The sequence below is a fragment of the Narcine bancroftii genome, unplaced genomic scaffold (genome assembly GCF_036971445.1).
Source record: "Narcine bancroftii isolate sNarBan1 unplaced genomic scaffold, sNarBan1.hap1 Scaffold_242, whole genome shotgun sequence".
NCBI classification, from domain to species: domain Eukaryota; kingdom Metazoa; phylum Chordata; class Chondrichthyes; order Torpediniformes; family Narcinidae; genus Narcine; species Narcine bancroftii.
This window is the reverse complement of record NW_027211977.1, coordinates 1,168-19,243: the sequence shown is the minus strand read 5'-3', so window position 1 is coordinate 19,243 and position 18,076 is coordinate 1,168. Positions and strand designations below refer to the sequence as shown.

Genomic DNA, 18,076 nt, shown 5'->3' with positions numbered 1-18,076 from the left:
GGAGGGGACCGGAGGGGGTTACAGTGTCGGGGAGGGTTGTAGGGGACCGGAGGGGGTTACAGTGTCGGGGAGGGGTGTAGGGGACTGGAGGGGGTTACAGTCAGAGAGGGGTGTAGGGGACCAGAGTGGGTTACAGAGACTGGGAGGGGCGTAGGGGACCGGAGGGGGTTACAGAGATGGGGAGGCGTGTCGGGGACTAGAGGGGGTTACAGAGAGACATAAGGCCTATTCATGGCCTTTGGATTTCTTGTCCCACCCCCCACCCCCATTCTTTGTTGGAGGTGAGTTGGAGGGTATCAGACGGAGTGATATGGATCTCTCCTTCCCCGTCATGTGGATCCAGCCAAGTAATTTGCTGTCGATAAGTCTCACGCTCTTTGTGCAGTAGTTGGCTGGTTGCCTTGGTCAATATCCATGATTTATCTGATCCAGGTCCTTGTTCAGTCTCTGGATGGCAAACGCTCTCCAAACCCCAAGGTGACCCAGTACTTTCTCCACAGCCCTGATGCATGGTCTGTTAGTCATTGGGAAGAAATATTCCGCCGACTCCCACTTCCCCGCCCGTTACGTTGGACGGCGGTCAACAGGCCCTTCAGTCCTCGAAATCTGTACTATAAATGAGGCTCACTTTGAATTCAAATCCTTCTGTCTGCCCACAATCCCCCATAGAACATTACAGCACAGACACAAGTCCCTTTGGCCCTTCTCATCAGTGACCTGCTCCCAATCCATATCCCTCCATACCCCTCCCATCCACATACCAATCCAAATTCATCTTCAATTTTAAAGATGAGCCCACATTCACCACCTCTGCTCTTTCCACACCCCCACCGCTCTCTGTATGAAGAAGTTCCCCCTAAACTTTACCCCTTTCACCCTTAACCCATGTACTTCTACATTCCAGGGAATAAAGTCCGAATCTTGTTTAACTTTTCCCTGTAACTCAGTTCCTGAAGTCCGGGCAACATCCCAGTAAATCTTCTCTATTCTCTTTCTATCTTATTGATATTTCGGTGACCAAAACTGCACACAATTCTCCAAATTTGGCCTCACTAATGTCTTATACAACTTCACCATAACATCCCAACTCCTGGACTCAATAGTCTGATTTATGAAGGCCAATGTGCCAAAAGCTCTCGTTACAACCCTGTCCACCTGTGACGCCCCTTTCAGGGAATTCTGTATCTGTATTCCCAGATCCCTCTGTTCTACTGCACTCCTCAGTGCCTGACCGTTTACCGTGTACGTTCTTTCTCGGTTTGTCCAAAATGCAACACCTCGCACTTATCTGCATTAAGTTCCATCGGACGTTTCTCAGCTGGTCCAGATCCCTCTGCAAGCTTTGAAAACCTTCCTCGCTGTCCACTGCAGGAGTCAGCCATTCAGTCCATTGAGCACTACTCCCCTATTCAATGTGATCGTGGCTGTTTTAATGAGATCCCGCTCTCATTCTCCTGAATTCCAACAAGTTCAGGCCAAGACCCGTCAAACGCTTCTCATATAACCCTTTCATTCCTGAAATCGTCCTCGTGAACCTACTCTGAACCCTCTCCAATGTCAGCACGTCCTTTCTTCAATGAGGAGCCCAAAACCGCTCACGATTCTCTATGTGAGGTCCCACCAGGACCATATAAAGCCTCAACATCACATCCCTGCTCCTGTATTCAATTCCTCTTGAAATAAACACCAGCATCGCGTTCGCCTTCTTCACCCCCGACTCAACCTGCAAATTTCCCCTCAGGCCGTCCTGCATGAGGACCCCCAGCTCCCTTTGCATCTGGGGATTTTCAACTTTCTCCCCATCCATCCAAATAATGGGGCGCAGGGCAGCAGAAACATGGTGACCACCCACCCCTTCCCACTCCAGCTGAGAAGGAGAAGCAGAGGAAGGGACCCGACAGGGACGGTGACCACGGCAGCAGACCAGCGAGGGGCTCAGTGGTCAGTGGGGTGACCTGCACGGGCTGCTGGACACTGGCTTGCAGGGAACCGGGTATCGGAGCCAGGAATCATGAGGGACTGGAAAGGGGTCTCGAGCGCTGAAGGGCCTCCTGATCATGTCGGAGGTTTGGATCCGGAGCGCGGGTGGCCAACGGGCCGAACAGGAGTCCGCATGGCTGCAGGAGGTGAATCCACAGACACTCATGGACTCTGACAGATGGTCTCTTCTTGCTTCTCTCTGTCTGGAAGGGGCGCCGGGCAACACTAACTGGAAACTCTTTACCTGCCTTACAGCAGAAGGCGATTTTGTGTAATATTACCAGGACGTAGCCTGGATCGGAGAACGTATCTCGTGGGGTGAGGTTCGTAGAGCTGGGACTTTTCCCTCTGGAGTGAAAAAGATGAGAGACTTGATCGAGGTCGACAAGATTCTGAGAGATGTAGGTATCCTCGATGGAGTGGAGTCTGGTGCCCGTGACGTTGCTGCTTGAGTGAACAACCCTCTGGAGTCCTTTCTTATCCTGGAAGTTGGTGCCTCCATACCAGACAGTGATGCAACCAGCCAGAACGCCCTCCATGGTCCAGCTGTAGACATTTTGGTGACGTCCTGAATCTCCTCAGACACCTCACGGAGTCACCATCTGCCCGTTCTCCTCCTCAATCCAAGTCCTCCTGCAGCCTCTCCATTTCCTCCTCACTACCTGCCCCTCCACCAAACTGAGCCACAAACCCATTTATTCCCCACTCCAAATCACTGATGCACAACAGGTGGCACAGTTTGTGCAGCCCTGTCATGCTCTCATTTCGTAACGCAGCCTTGTGCGCAGAACCTTTGTCGGAGGCCATGTTGAAGTCCATATACACAACATACACTGCATTTCTTTGTGAACTGAAGAGCTCTGTGGAATGGCCTCTAGTCCACCAGGGGGGAGATGTGGTATTGCCTCCTGTCCACCAGGGGGCGAAGCGGCGCTGTCTCCAGGTCAGCAGGGGCACTGCGTTTCCACCTTTCATCCAGGAGGGGGCGATGCGGTGCCATCTCTTCCACCAGGGAACTGCGGTACCGTCACCAGGGGCGATGCGGTGCCGCCTCCAGGACCCCAGGGCGCTGCGGTGCTGCTTCGAGGACACGAGGGGGCACTGTGGTGCCTCATGCAGGAAATGGAGACCTGCTTTGCTGTTTGCAATCCACCAGGGGGCGCTGTGACGCACCCTCCCGTCCACCGGAGGGCGCCGCGCGGCTCCCAAGCAGGGTGGACGGGCGTGGGGGGACCATCTTGCCGGCGGCCGCGGCGAGAGGCAAAGGCCTGCTGATTTGAATTGCGACCCGGACAGGGCGGCGGCGGAGGCGAGAGCGGGGCTAATGATGGCGGCCACGGCGCCCAGGACGATCGGGGAGGAGAAGATGAAGGAGATGGAGGCGGAGATGGCGTTGTGAGTGGCGAGGAAGGAGGCGTCGCTGTCGGTCACGGCAAAGCCCCGGACTCGGCCATCACTATCCCAGGCAGGGCTGCAGTGGCTGCAGTACCGGGGGCCACCGCGCTCCCAGGGCGCTACCGGCGAAGGACCTCCCGTGCTGTAGTACCGAGGTCTCCACCGTACTCCCAGAGCGCTGTCCTGGGCAGGTCTCCCACCCTGCAGTTCCACCGGCGGCCACCGCCCTCCAGCGCGCTGCAGGCGGCGGAGCCATTGCGCCGCCGGTGGCTCTCGCTGGTACTGCAGTCAGTGACCCAGCCAGGAGTTAGTAGCCCTGGTGCACGGGAAGATCCCATGAAATGCAGCAAATTGTGGGGGGGGGGGGGGTCACTTGCAGGAGTTGTGGAAAAGGAGGTCCCCCTCATAAACCAGGGAGCATGCACAGGCGAACCAATGTATGCAAGGTTCAAGATTTCTTGTCATTTAATGAAGATGTATTTGCCCGGCGCCACGTAATTTCAGAGAAAGGAGGAGAGAGACCGAGTGTCCGTGGATTCGCCTCCCGCAGCCACATAGACTCTTGTTCAACCCATCGGCCGCTCGGGCTCTAGATCAGGACGCCTCGGCTCCAATACCTGGTTCCCCGCGAGCCGGTCTCTGGCAGAACGTGCGGGACCCCCTCCCCCCCCAGCCACTGGGTCCCTCGCTGGACCTCCTGCTGCGGTCACTGTCACTGACGGGTCGTCTCCTAATCAGAGGGAGGTGGTTTCTCCCCATTTCCTGGTGCCCTGCGCCAGTCCACTGCTCACCCCACCCTATCACCGGAGTCTACAACCCCTCGCGGTCGCTACCTGGCACAGGTGCCGCCATCTTGGTCGCAGTCCCTCACCCTGTGATTGCAGTCACTGTTGACTCCTTTAAGGGGCCGTTTAAGGCCTGTACAGAACCGTCGGCATTTCACCTGCCTCGTCCAACCGCCCTCTGCCTTCTCCGGGGAAGCCAATTCTGTATCCAGAGTTACGGACAGTGGTTTAAGAAAGACAGCCCCAAGGGAGCTGGAGGGAGAGAGATGGAGGGGTAAGGGAGATGGACCCGGGGGGGTGGGGTACAAGGTTCACTGGTTCCTTTTATCATTTTGTAACAGCAGGTTAAAAATATATGTACAAGATATGCGGGCGGCGGTCAACACAATGCATTTACAGTGCCAGCGGGCAGGACAACGGTTCAAAAAATGTTCTGGTGAATTGGGTGTAAATTGGACGCCACGGATACGTGGGCCAAAATGCCTGTTACCACGCTGTATATCAAAATCTAACATTTAAATTTAAATGGTGAGGACTTTATTTCCTGGAGCATCGAAGAACGAGGGGAGATTTGATATTTAAAATGATGAGGGGGGAGAGACAGGGTAAATGTAGGTCGGCTTTTCCCACTGAGGGTGGGTGAGATACAAACCAGAGGACGTGGGTTAAGGGTGAAAGGGGAAAGATTTAGGGGAACAACTTCCCATAGAGAGTGTGGAACGAGCTGAGGTGGTGAATGTGGGCTCTATTTGGATATGTACGAAAAATGTGGACAGGTCCGTGGTTGGGAGGTATGGACTGGGTGCGGGTCAGTGGGATATGGTAGAGTAATAGTTTAGAAGGATTGTTCCTATTGCAATGTTGACACCGTTGGAGCTGGATCTGGCAATGCAGTCGTGGGTCAATAACACGAACAGGAATCAAACCTGGGTGGTAAAACCCAGCAGAGCAGCCCCATCTCTCCGCTCCCCGCTCTCCAGCCTCCGCCTCGAACTGATTCTCCTTTCCCCCCCCCACCAATGCAGGTTCGAGCAAGAGGTGCTGGGTGCGTCTGCCACCGCTCCACCAGCTGTCAGCTCCGCCGCGGCGGAAACCCCACCAGCGGCATTGATGCCAGCACCTGTCGCTCGTTCCGATCATCGGAACCAACACTTACCGGCAGGTGAGGCGTGGGAAAGGGGTCGGAGCAGGGGATCGAGATGTGGGAGCCATGGAACCGTGGTCACAAGGCGTGGGATCCACAGTCTTCTCAGGGCTTTGTGAAGGGGGTGGGGTGTGCCTCGCGAGCCTAAATGAGTTTTTAAAGGAGGGTCGGGTGGTAGACGTGGTCTATGTGGGTTTTAGCGAGGCATTTGACAAAGTCCCCCACAAGAAACTCATCAGAAAGTCAAGAGGCACCAGATCAGTGGAACCTTGGCTGTGTAAATAAAAAACTTGGCTTGTAGGAAGAAAGCAGAGAGCAGTAGTGGAAGGGAAGTATCTGCCTGGAAGTCGGTGACTAGTGGAGGGGCCGCAGGGATCTGTTTTAGGACCCCCTCTGCTCTCTGATTTTTTTTTAAATGACCTAGATCAGGGATGTCAAACTCAAATTCACAGAGGGCCAAATTTAAAAACTTGGACTAAGTCGTGGGCCAAACTAAATATTTATTGAAAATTTTCAACAACATCTGCTTGTTTTCTCTTCTTTCAACATATGTAATGTTAAACTTTTTCTTATTAAAATAAATGTTTAATAATAGTTTTGGTTAAACTCTTTCCAGAAGAAGCATTAACAAATGAGAAATAAAATATTCAATCAATAATATTTCTCTATAGCCTTTAAGCTCCTTTTAAATGTATTTTTTTCACAAGCCAACAAGTCAAAAAAATAACAACTTGCTTCAATCTTTCAACTATGAACAGTCCAAAGTTAACCAAAGAAAATATGAATCCAAGCTTAGCTTGCTACACTGTGATTTACTCTGATGCACCTGGGTCTAAACCAGATACTTGGCATCTCTTCTTAGATGCAAGTTCATCAAACTCTGGGGTCAGAGTTTGCCTCCCACCTGTGTTGAAAGGTCCTGTTTTCTGTCTTTCGTTTGGCCATTTATCGTAAGGGGTTTATTACATGTGAGTTGGGCGACAGGTCGCAGGTGCTAATGAAAGTAAAGAGAGGAGGTGGGGGCGATTAGCGGGCTGACGGGCCGGCACCAACGCATTTGCAAAGCATTCCGGGATTTGTAGTATTAGCTGTGCATGCGCTATACTGGCGCGGCGGCCAGCGGGCCAGCTCTAATACATATTTGATATGATCTTGCGGGCCAAATATAATTATATCGCGGGCCAAATTTAGCCCGCGGGCCTGAGTTTGACATGTGTGACCTAGATGAAGAGGCGGATGGATGGGTCAGTAAGTTTTTGGATGACACGAAGGTTGGAATGTCATCATGGATGGAGCCAAAAGTGGTTGAAGGAAACAAGAGGATCTAGACAGGATGCAGAGTTGGGCAGAGAAGTGGCAGATGGAGTTCAATCTGGATCAGTGTGAGGTGATGCATTTTGGAAGGACAAACCTGAGGACAGGGTTAATGGTGTGGACGAACAGAGGGACGTTGGGGTCCAAATCCATACATCCCTCAAGGTCTTGTGAGGCAAAGTTCGCAGAACTGGGACTTTTCTCTTTGGAGCAAAGGATGAGAGGTCGACAAGATTCTGTGAGGTTTAGACAGGGTGGACAGTCAGCGCCTGTTTCCTAGGGCAGAATCAGCAAACACCAGAGGACGAGTGTACAAGGAAGTTTCGGGGAGATGTGTTTTCACACAGAGAGTGGTAGGAGCCTGGAATGCATGGCCGGGGGTGGTGGTGGAGGCTGGTACAATAAGGACATGCACCTGGGAAATAGAGGGTTGTGGGTGTAGGGGAGAGGAGGGTGAGATTGTGGAGTAGGTTTATGTGGGTCAGCACCACATCATGGGCCGAAGGGCCTGGACTGTGCTGTAATGCAACAGTCAGTACAACAGCACAGAGAGCGATCGGTTGGGACAGAGCAAAGACGACACGTTAGAGTAGCAGTTAACACCACCCTGTTACAGGACCAGGGTTCGAATCCCGCACTGTCTGTGAGGAGTTTGCACGTTCTCCCCGTGTCTACGTGGGTTTTCCCCGGGGGCTCTGGTTTCCTCTCACTCTTCAAAAACCTACCGGAGGTTGTAAGTCAATCAGGAGTAATTGGGCAGCACAGGAATCGAGTGGGGGGCTTGGATTATCGGGGGAGGCTGGGACTTTTCTCCCTAGAGCGTTAGAGGGGTTGCGACCTGATAGAGGTTCATAAAACCACGAGGGGTGGAGATAAGGTGGACAGCCACAGTCTCCTGCCTCCAGGACGGGGAGTCTGAAACTGGAGGGTTTAAGGGGAGAGGGGGCAGATTTAAAGGGGACAATTTCTCCACACACAGGGGGTTTAGAGAGAGGGGAAAGGGAAAGGTTAAGAGGGAGGGTGACTGGAACTTCATTGTACAGTTGGAACGGGGCAACTGGACTCAGTGCCCCGACAAATTAAAGCAAATATGGCCAAGTGCCTCCTTCCCCACCTCGTCTACCTGTGTCCCCACTCTCAGGGAACAATGTCCCTGTACCCCGGGGTCTCTCTGTTCTACAACACCCTTCCCCGCCCCGTCTACCTGTGTCCCCACTCTTAGGGTACGATGTCCCTGTACACCAAGGTCTCTGTTCTACAACACCCTTTCCTGCCCCATCTCCCTCTCCCCACTCTCAGGGAACGATGTCCTTGTACCCCGAGGTCTCACTGTTCTCCAACCCTCCCCATGGCCTGACCGATGGGAGGTAAGTGTGCCAGATCCCTTCCCCTCCAACAGAGACCACCGAATGATTGACCTCATTCTCCCCCCTTCCTGACAGGTCCAGCAGAGCTTGGAGGCTCGAGCAGCAGCCGCTGCCACAGTGATGCCACCCATCGTCAGAACCCCGTCGCCCTTCGTGGGACCAGGTATGTCCTCCTCAGCATCCCCTCCCTCCCACACTTCCCACTTCCCAACCACTCAAGTCTCCCAGCTCCGCGTCTGGGTTAGATGCCGACCTCTGTGCCTTCTCTCTCTCTGCCTCTCTTCTGTTCATTTTCTCTCTCCCCCGCTGCCTCTCTATTTCTCTCTCTTTCTGCCTCCCCTCTCTGCCCTCTCTCTCACTCCCCTCTTTTCTCTGTGCCTCCTGCCTGCCATCCCCTCACTCTCTCCTCACCCCCCACCCTTCTTGCTGCCCTAGGATGAGGGGTTGTGCACTGCTTCCCAGTTCTGACCTCCTCCCACATTCCCCCATTCCTCCCCTGTACTGACCTCCTCCCCCAAACCCCCCTCCCTCTCCTCTTTCCCCCTGTTTCCCGTTCCCCCCTCCTCCCCTCATTACCCCACTCCCCATTCCGTCCTGCTGTCACTCACCGTACTCTGTCTCCTCCCTTCCACAGCCATGCCTCCCCCAAGACCGGCTCCCATCGTACGGCCAGTGTTTGTACCACACGTATTGCAGAGGCCAGGTAGGTCACCTTCCATGCCTTCAGCTGCGATACATCAGTCCTGTACTCTCCGCACTGTATAATGTTAAACATTCCAGCCTATGACACACTCCCAGGGATCTGTTATTCGATACATAAACCCCCGAACCCCTGGATCAGACCCCAGTCTGTAACCCACTCCTGGGGATCTGTTATTCCATATATAAACCCCCCCACAAACCCCTGGATCAGACCCCAGTCTATGACCCACTCCCGTGGATCTATTCTATATATAACCCCCCCCCCCCGAACCCCTGGATCAGATCCCAGCCTGTAACCCACTCCCTGGGATCAGTTATTCTATATATAAGCCCCCCCCAAACCCCTGGATCAGATCCCAGTCTGAAAACCCACTCCCGGGGATATGTTATTCTATATATAAACCCCCCCGAACCCCTGTATCAGACCAGCGTGTAACCCAATCCCGGGAATCTGTTATATAAACCCCTCCGAACCCCTGGATCAGACCCAGCCTGTAACCCAATCCCAGGAATCTGTTATACTATATATAAACCCCCCCGAACCCCTAGATAAGACCCCAGCCTGTGACCCACTCCCTGGGATCTGTTATTCTATATATAAAACAACCCACCCCCCCCCCGGAACCCTGCCCCAGGATTAGCCTGTAAGCCTGTTCTCAGTGTCCAGTTTGGCTGTGAGATCCCTGAGTAATTTCACCACCTCATTGGTTTTCTCTCCTCTCCAGTAGGTCCCAGGATCCCTCCAATGCGACCACCTCCGCCCCCCCCTCTGATGGGCTCGCCGATGCGCACACCCCCTCCATTGATGATGGGGCACCCTCTTCCTCCTCCTCCTCCGATGGGACCCTTGCCTCCTGTACGCTTCAGCAACGTGAGTATGCGCAGTGCAGTCCACAGATCCACCCCCCACTGAACTCCAGCTGCCCCCCCATCACCGAGCTCTTTCCATCCCATCACCTGGGATCGCTTCGGAAAGGGCAGTGGGTAACAGTGCAGACTCGGATCAGACCACTCTGGGTGAATCATACACAGTTCCCATTCTCCGTATCCCACACCGGTGGTACCATGCACAATTCCCGGTCTCCGTATCCCTCCCCGATCTCCATATCCCACACCGGGAGCAACGTGCACAGTTCCTGGTCTCCGTATCCCACACCGAGAACACTGTGCCCAGTTCCCTGTCTCCGTATCCCACACCGGGAGCACCGTGCACAGTTCCCGATCTCCATATAAAATTTATTAGGAGGTTCACTGATGGCACAAGAGCATCTTGTGAGGTTTTTTTTTAAAACTTTATTTACGATTTTATAACATGAATAACATATAGGATTACATTAAAAAAAATTAAGAACAAAATAATAAAATTACAATACAGTATCAGTAATCTAAATAAACTAGCATCTTGTGAGGTTGAGTGAATTTTAATGCTGCGTGGCTTCAGAAACCTGCAAATTGAATTTTCAAGTACCCGGTGAAATCTTGTTTGTGAAACTCAACGAATGAAAACAGATTTGCGTACAAAAATAGGCTGAGTGGGGTTTGTGTGAGAGGTATGGGTGAGAGGAGGGTTGGAGGATAGGAGAGGGAGAGTGGGACGAGGTGGGAGAGAGTGAGTGAGGGGGAGAGGGAAGGCAAGGGGATGAGCGGGAAGAGAGAGGTGAGGGGAAGGGAGGTGGGGGGAGAGGGAGGACAACGGGAGAGAGGTAGGGCAAGGGAGGAGAGGGAAGGCGAGGGGGGAAGGCGAAGCAGATGGTTGAGGGTAGGGCGAGAGATGGGGAGGTGTTACATGGGGCTAGAGGGCATGCTGACAAGGGCCAGTACGTACAGGATGGGCTGAACAGTCTGGTTTCTGGCTGCATTATATCCTCCAGGGCAGGGCAGTTCGTGCATTGATTGCTCATCTATCCCCACAGGTCAGTCAGCTTCCCCCGCTGATGCCGGTGCAGCCGACCCTGCCCAAGGCCAACCTGACCATCATCCAGGCAGCACCCACCGTCTACAGACCCCCACCCGCCAAGCCCAAGGTGGTGAGTACTGGGGCCGACTGGGATGTGTCCCCTTCCCGCATTAACAGTCCCCCTCACCCCTCCTCCCCTCCCTCTCTCTCCCTTTCTCCTTCCCTCCCTCTTCCCCCACCAACCTCCTTCCCCCTCACACATCCCTTCCCCTATCCTCCAGCTACCATGCACAATCACATCCCTCATTCCCTTCCCCTCCGTCCTCTTGTCTCCCTCCCTCCACTTCCCCTCCCTCCCTCTTCCTCCTCCTCTCCTTGCCCCTTTCTCCTCTCTTCTCTCCTTCCTCTCCTACCCCTCTCTCACTTCCTCCTCGCCATCCCCACTCCCCTTTGTCCCCCTCCTCCACCCATGCTGACACACTGAGCTCCCTTCTGACCTACTCCTCCCTCTCACTCCCCTCCCCTTACAGGTGGAGATACCAGAACAACGCTTGCCTCCTCAGCTCGAGGAGAAGGACCCTCCACCTTCCGAGGACAACCTGATTGGACCCAGTATGCCTGATCCGGAACCGGCTCACGAGGTAAGATGGAGTGAAGTGGCTGAATCCTGGCTCCCCGTCCCTGCCTAATGACCCCGGAGTTAGAGAGGGGGTGTTGGAATCAACCAGGGTCCCTGTTTCTGTCACTGCCCAGTGACCCCGGGGATAGAGAAAGGAGGAATCAGCCAGGGTTCCTTTCCCTGTCCCTGCCCAGTGAGCCTGGGGTTAGAGGGGGGAAGGGTCCCTGCTCCCCGTCCCTGCTGAGTGACCCCGGGATAAGAGAGAGGGGGAATCAGCCAGGGTTCCTGCTCCTGAACCTCTTTAGACTGACCCTGCTACCGTCTCACTCTCAGGTTGGGGAGGTAGTCAGTGAGGACAAAAAGAAGGTGAAACAGGAGAAGGTGAAGCGGTGCATCCGCACGGCGGCCGGGATCTCCTGGGAGGACCCCAGCTTGTTGGAGTGGGAGCACGGTGAGTTTCATCCCCCTGCTGTCTCTAAACAACCCCCCCCCCCAGCCCATTGCGGTCCCCTACACCCTTCCCCATCTCTGTAACCCCCTCCAATCCCCTACACCTCTCCCCATCTCTGTAATCCCCTCCAGTCCTCTACACCCCTCCATGTCTCTGTAATCCCCTCCAGTCCCCAACACCCCTCCCTGTCTCTGTAACCCCCTCCAGTCCCCTACACCCCTCTCTGGTGAATCCCCTCTGCCCCCTCTCCACAGCTTCCACATCCTTCCTGTAATGAGGCATCCAGAACTGAACACAATGTCCCAAGTGTGGTCTCACCAGAAATTTGTAGAGCTGGAATTTAGAATAATTAAGGGGATTTGATGGAAACGTATGAAATTGTGAAAGGCAGAGATAAGATAGAGGTGGGTAAGTTGTTCCCATGGGTGGGAGAGACCAGAACCAGGGAGCACAGCTTCAAGATTCAGGGGAGTAGATTGAGGACGGAGATGAGGAGGAACTGCTTTCCCCAGAGGGTGGGGAACCTGTGGAATTCGCTGCCCATTGAAGCAGGGGAGGCGACCTCAGTAAGTGTATTTAAGATAAGATTGGGTAGATTTTTACATAGCAGGGAAATTAAGGGACATGGGGGAGATGAGCCCATCGTCAGATCAGCCATTGAATGGTGGAGCAGGCTCGATGGGCCAAGTGGTCGATTCCTGCTCTTATATCTTAGGTACTTGGGTAACATCACCTTATGACTCATGAACTCAATCCCCAACTAATGCCGGCCAGCATACCGTGTGTCTCAATAATCACCCTGTCAACTTGCTCTCCTGAATTCCAACCCTGCTCTGGGCTAAGAAGTCATCAGAAGCAGAAATTTGCCATTCAGATGCCTTGTCTGTGTCGGACAAGCTTTGCCACGTTCACTGAACCCATCCCTCTGTCTCGCCCGTTCCAGACGACTTCCGGATTTTCTGCGGGGACTTGGGCAACGAGGTGAATGATGACATCCTGGCGCGAGCTTTCGGCAAGTACCAGTCCTTCCTGAAGGCCAAAGTTATACGGGACAAACGGACGGGCAAAACCAAGGGCTATGGTTTCGTCAGCTTCAAGGACCCCAATGACTATGTCCGGGCAATGAGAGAGATGAATGGTGAGTTCCAGCGGGATACTGGAAGTGGGTTACAGGCTAGGGTCTGATCCAGCGGTTCGGCGGGGGTTATATATAGAATAACAGATCCCTGGGAGTGCGTCACAGGCTGGGGTCCGATCCAGGGGTTTGGCGGGGGTTATATATAGAATAACAGATCCCATGGAGAGGGTTACAGACGGGACTGAACTAGGGGTTTGTGGGGGTTTATATATAGAATAACAGATCCCAGGGAGTGGGTTACAGGCTGGGGTCTGATCCAGGGGTTCAGGAGGGTTTATATTTAGAATAAGAGATCCCAGGGAGTGGGTTGCAGGCTGGGGTCTGATCCAGGGGTTCAGTGGGGTTTATGTATAGAATAACAGATCCCATGGAGAGGGTTACAGACGGGACTGAACTAGGGGTTTGTGGGGGTTTATATATAGAATAACAGATCCCAGGGAGTGGGTTACAGGCTGGGGTCTGATCCAGGGGTTCAGGAGGGTTTATATTTAGAATAAGAGATCCCAGGGAGTGGGTTGCAGGCTGGGGTCTGATCCAGGGGTTCGGTGGGGTTTATGTGTAGAATAACAGATCCCATGGAGAGGGTTACAGACGGGACTGATCCAGGGGTTCGGGGGGGGGTTTATATATAGAATAACAGATCCCAGGGAGTGGGTTACAGGCTGGGGTCTAATCCGGGGGGTTTATATATAGAATAACAGATCCCAAGGTGTGGGTTACAGGCTGGGGTCTGAACCAGGGGTTTGTGGGGGTTTATATATAGAAATAACAGATACAAGGGAGTGGGTTACAGACTGGGGTCTGATCCAGGAGTTCGGGGGGGTTTATATTTAGAATAAGAGATCCCAGGGAGTGGGTTGCAGGCTGGGTCTGATCCAGGGGTTCAGGGAAGGAGGGGTTATATATAGAATAACAGATCCCAGGGAATGGGTTACAGCTGGGTCTGATCCAGGGGTTCAGGGAAAGGGGGGGGGGGGGTTATATATAGAATAACAGATCCCTGAGAGTGGGTTAGAGGCTGGGGTCTGATCCAGGGATTCGGGGGGTTTGTATATAGAACAACGGATCCCGGGGAGTGGGTTACAGGCTGTGGTCTGATTCAAGGTGGTTTATATATAGAATAACAGATCCCTGAGAGTGTGTTACAGGCTGGGGTCTGATCCAAGGGTTCAGGGAATGGGGGGAGGGGGGGTTATATGTAGAATAACAGATCCCCAGGAGTGGGTCACAAGCTGGGGTCTGATCCAGGTGTTTATATATAGAATAACAGATCCTCGAGAGTGGATTACAGGCTGGGGTCTGATCCAAGGGTTCAGGGAATGGGGGGAGGGGGTTATATGTAGAATAACAGATCCCCAGGAGTGGGTCACAGGCTGGGGTCTGATCCAGGGGATGCGATTCTGTTCACTGACCTTTACCCCTCCCCTTTCCCGTTTGCCCCTCCTCCAGGAAAGTACGTGGGCAGCCGACCCATCAAGCTGCGGAAGAGCATGTGGCGGGATAGGAACATCGATGTCGTGCGCAAGAAACAGAAGGAGAAGAAGAAACTGGGGCTGCGGTGAGCAGGAAGCACGAGTTTGGGGGTCCTCTCTGTGCTGGCTCTGCTTTCCTGCCAGTGCCTCCTCCCACGCCGGAGAGCAGCCAAGACAGGCACTTGGACCCTGGGGCCGCCCTTCAGAACTTTTTCTCCCCCCCCCCACCCCTGTGGACCGCCAGCCCCTCCATTACACATGGCTGACTGCCAGTGTGTGGGGGGGGAGGGATTAAACCCCCCCCCCCAACCTCCTCCTTTCCTCCCCGCTCTGCAGTTCAAGGTGAGAGACTTCTGAGGTCGAACCAGCCTCCTTTCATCTGGGCCAGCCTGAGTCTTTCAAGGTTCCATCGCAAGGAATCGTCCTCTCCACGTCCACCCTGTCAAGAACTCTCAGGAGCCCAGAAGATCTGATCGAGGCCCCTCTCGATCTTAGTCACCCTGCGTGCAAACAGACCCCTTGGCTCATTGACTGCATCAATCAAACTGTCCCACCCACACGGATCCCACCTACATGGATCCCACCTGCCCCTGTTCCCTCTAAATCCTGAGGATCTGTCCAGATAGCCCACCCCACACTGATCCCAGATCCCTCTCAACCCATCCTATCCATGGATCCGTCCAAATGTCACACCTGCCCAGGTCCCTCTGAACCTGTCCTACCCACAGAAGAGCATTGAGGAGGCCATTTACCTCATCAAACCTGCTACCCCATTCAATCTCCTCATGGCTGATCTGGCCATGAGCTCAGCTGCACTTCCCAGACTCTCCCAGTTGCCCGCAAAATCGTGCGCAAAAAAATCTGTGGCTTGGATACCTCCAACGAGGCAGCTTCACTGCTTCCATTGGCAGAGAATCCCGCAGAGTCACCGCAACTCCGGGGGTGGGGGCGGGGTGGGGTGGGGAAGAGTGGGGGAACGAGGTTCCTGCTCATCTTCTGCCTGCTTTGGGGATTCCTTCCTTCCACTCGACATCAAGGCCGGTGATGTCCCACAGGCTTGTGTAACCAACATAAATGGCGATTCACGAGCTGACCCGGCTGTCATTTCTGCTCCTCGGACGAGACTGCATTTCTCATTCTCGTACTTGAGGGTGGGAGGGTCAGTCCAGACTTACAACCCGCACTCCTGTCCTGCGCGTTGGGGTGGGGAAGGAATTTTTCATAGGAATGACCTGGGACTGGCCAACAAGGCCATTGACAGGTCAAGGGGTACATCCGTTCTCTGGATACCCCAGAGAAAGATCACAGTGCCCAGGGCAACCTTCCAGAGGTTCCAGTAAGTGCCAGGGGGTTTGACTAAGCCCTGAATAGTAGGATTGTGTTTTAAGTGGAAAGTGTTGTAAATAAGTGAATAAAGTCATCTTGTTAAAAAGAAAGTTGGTGAATCTCCCTCCGCAGCGTCCCATCACACACTCCCAGGGTCAGATACAGAGTGAATCTCCCTCTGCACCGTCCCATCACACACTCCCAGGATCAGACACAGAGTGAATCTCCATCCGCACCATCCCATCACATGCTTTGGGGTCAGACACAGAGTGAAGCTCCCTCCACACCGTCCCATCACACACTCCCAGGGTAAGACACAGAGTGAATCTCCATCCGCACCGTCCCATCACATGCTTTGGGTTCAGACACAGAGTGAAGCTCCCTCCGCACCGTCCCATCACACACACCCGGGGTCAGACACAGAGCGAAGCTCCCTCCGCACCGTCCCATCACAGACACCTCAGACACAGAAGCTCCCTTCACACCTCAAGCAAGACTGTGGCAGTCAGAAGAGGTATCGGAGAGTGGAAGGGAGTAAGGGAACGGAGAGGGTTATAGACTGGGCCTATGTCTGATTCACTGACGTGAGGACGAGACGATGGGGTGGGGAATGTGGGAGTGTAGACACACACCGTTAGGAAGAAACAATTTATTCAACAACTCACAAAAATGACGATTTCAAGTGCTGCAAATTGGTGTCCAGAAGAAAGAATGAACAGGTGGTTTAGTGTGAGACCGAAAATGAACGTTCAAACCCCGACCCATCGCCCAGACAGGGTCCGCAGTCAGATGCACTCAATGCACTTGGTCTCCAGAGGCAAGGGGCAACACAGAGGGGGTGCGGAAGGGACGAGGATGGGGGAAATGACGGTGAAGGATGGGTGACAAGAGGAAGGGAAGGGGGAGAGAAATGGGGAGTTGGGAGAGAATGGGAGGGAGGGATGAATGGAGGGAACGGGGAGAGAGGAGGGGGAATGGGGAGAGGGGAGGGGAGAGGAATGGGAAGGGGAAAGGGAATGGGGAGAGGGGAGAGTGGGGAAGGCGGAGAGGGGTGGGTGAGGAAGGGGAGGGTGGGGAACGGGGAGAAGGGGAGGGTGGGGAACGGGGAGAAGGGGAGGGTGGGGAATGGGGAGAAGGGAAGGGTGGGGAACGGGGAGGGTGGGGAATGGGGAGAAGGGGAGGGAGGGGGAACAAAGAGGGGAGGAAGGGAGAACAGGGAGGGGGGGGGAATGGGGAGAGGGAATGGTGGGCGACCAAAATCAGGTCTCAGCTGCCCAATGTCTGGCTTTCATCTGTCTGACATTGCAGGTGGTCCCAGGGTGTCTGGGAAGGGTGGGGTTCTCCGCAATCATTCTCGGCCCTCACCTCCATCCCCATCCCCCAGCAGTCAGGGGAGACCCAAGGGAATGGTGAAGGAGATGTAGTCGCCAAGAGCTCCCCACTCGGGCCGCAGGTTCTGGTAGATGGTGATCCAGGTGGTGAGGACTGCCACCCAGATCGTCAGTCCCAGGGCTGACAGCTTCACGTCTGTGGGGAGAGGTGAGGGGTCAGAGGGGCCGAGATCAACACTAGCATCCAGACCCATGCTGTGGTTCCAGACAAAGGGAGGGGGGTAGGGGAACAGAGGGGGTTACAGGGACAGGGAAGGAGTGAGGGGATCGGAGGGGGTTACAAAGACAGAGAGGGGTGGAGGTGACAGGAGCAGGTTACAGAGAAAGGGGTGGAGGGGACCAGAGGGAGTTGGTTAAAGAGACAGTGAGGGGTGTGTGGGAATGGAGTGGGTCACAAAGACAGGAAGGGGAGAGGGGACCGGAGAGGTTTACAGAGACATGGAGGGTTGAGAGGACCGGAGTGGGGTGACAGACTGAGGGAGGGGTGGAGGGGAACGGAGGGGGTTACAGAGTCAGGGAAGAGTAGTCGGGACCAGAGGGGGGTGAATAAAGAGACAGAGAGGGGTGGAAGGGACCGGAGCAGGGGGGGTTACAGAGACAGGGAGGGGTGTAGGGGAACGGAGGGGGTTACAGAGACAGGGAGTGGTGAGTGGACCGGAGGGGTTTACAAGACAGGGAGGGGTGTAGGGGACCGGTGTTTAGTTATAGACAGGGAGAGGTGTAAGGGAATGCAGGGGGGGTTACTGAGAAACTGAGGGGTGTAGGGGAACAGAGGGACGTTTCAGAGACAGGAAGAGTGTAGGGGAATGGAGGGGGCTTATAGAGACAGGGAGGGGTGAGGGGAATCGGAGGGGGTTACAGAGATATGGAGGGGAGTAGGGGGACGGAGGGGGTTATAGAGACAGGGAGGGGTGAGGGGACTGGAGGGGGTTACAAAGACATGGAGGGGTGTAGAGGAACGGAGTGGGTTACAGAGACAGGGAGGGGTGGAGTGGACTGGAAGGGGGTGGTTAAAGAGATAAGGAGGGGTCACAGAAACAGGTAGGAGTGTAGGGGACTGGAGTGGGCTGTTAAAAGAGACAGGGAGGAGTGTAT

At 54.3% G+C, this 18,076-nt stretch overlaps 1 protein-coding gene across 1 annotated transcript; it reads left to right on the top strand.

The window, feature by feature from the left end:
• Positions 1-3,070: 3,070 nt before the first annotated feature.
• On the top strand, positions 3,071-15,700 carry rbm42 (RNA binding motif protein 42). Its single transcript, XM_069912846.1, is given in 11 exon segments — positions 3,071-3,375; positions 5,186-5,291; positions 5,293-5,322; positions 8,061-8,148; positions 8,620-8,688; positions 9,416-9,558; positions 10,601-10,714; positions 11,115-11,225; positions 11,537-11,654; positions 12,598-12,792; positions 14,242-15,700. Coding segments are annotated over 11 exon segments (1,158 nt in total). The 5' UTR covers positions 3,071-3,304; the 3' UTR covers positions 14,355-15,700.
• The last annotated feature ends 2,376 nt before the right edge of the window (positions 15,701-18,076 follow it).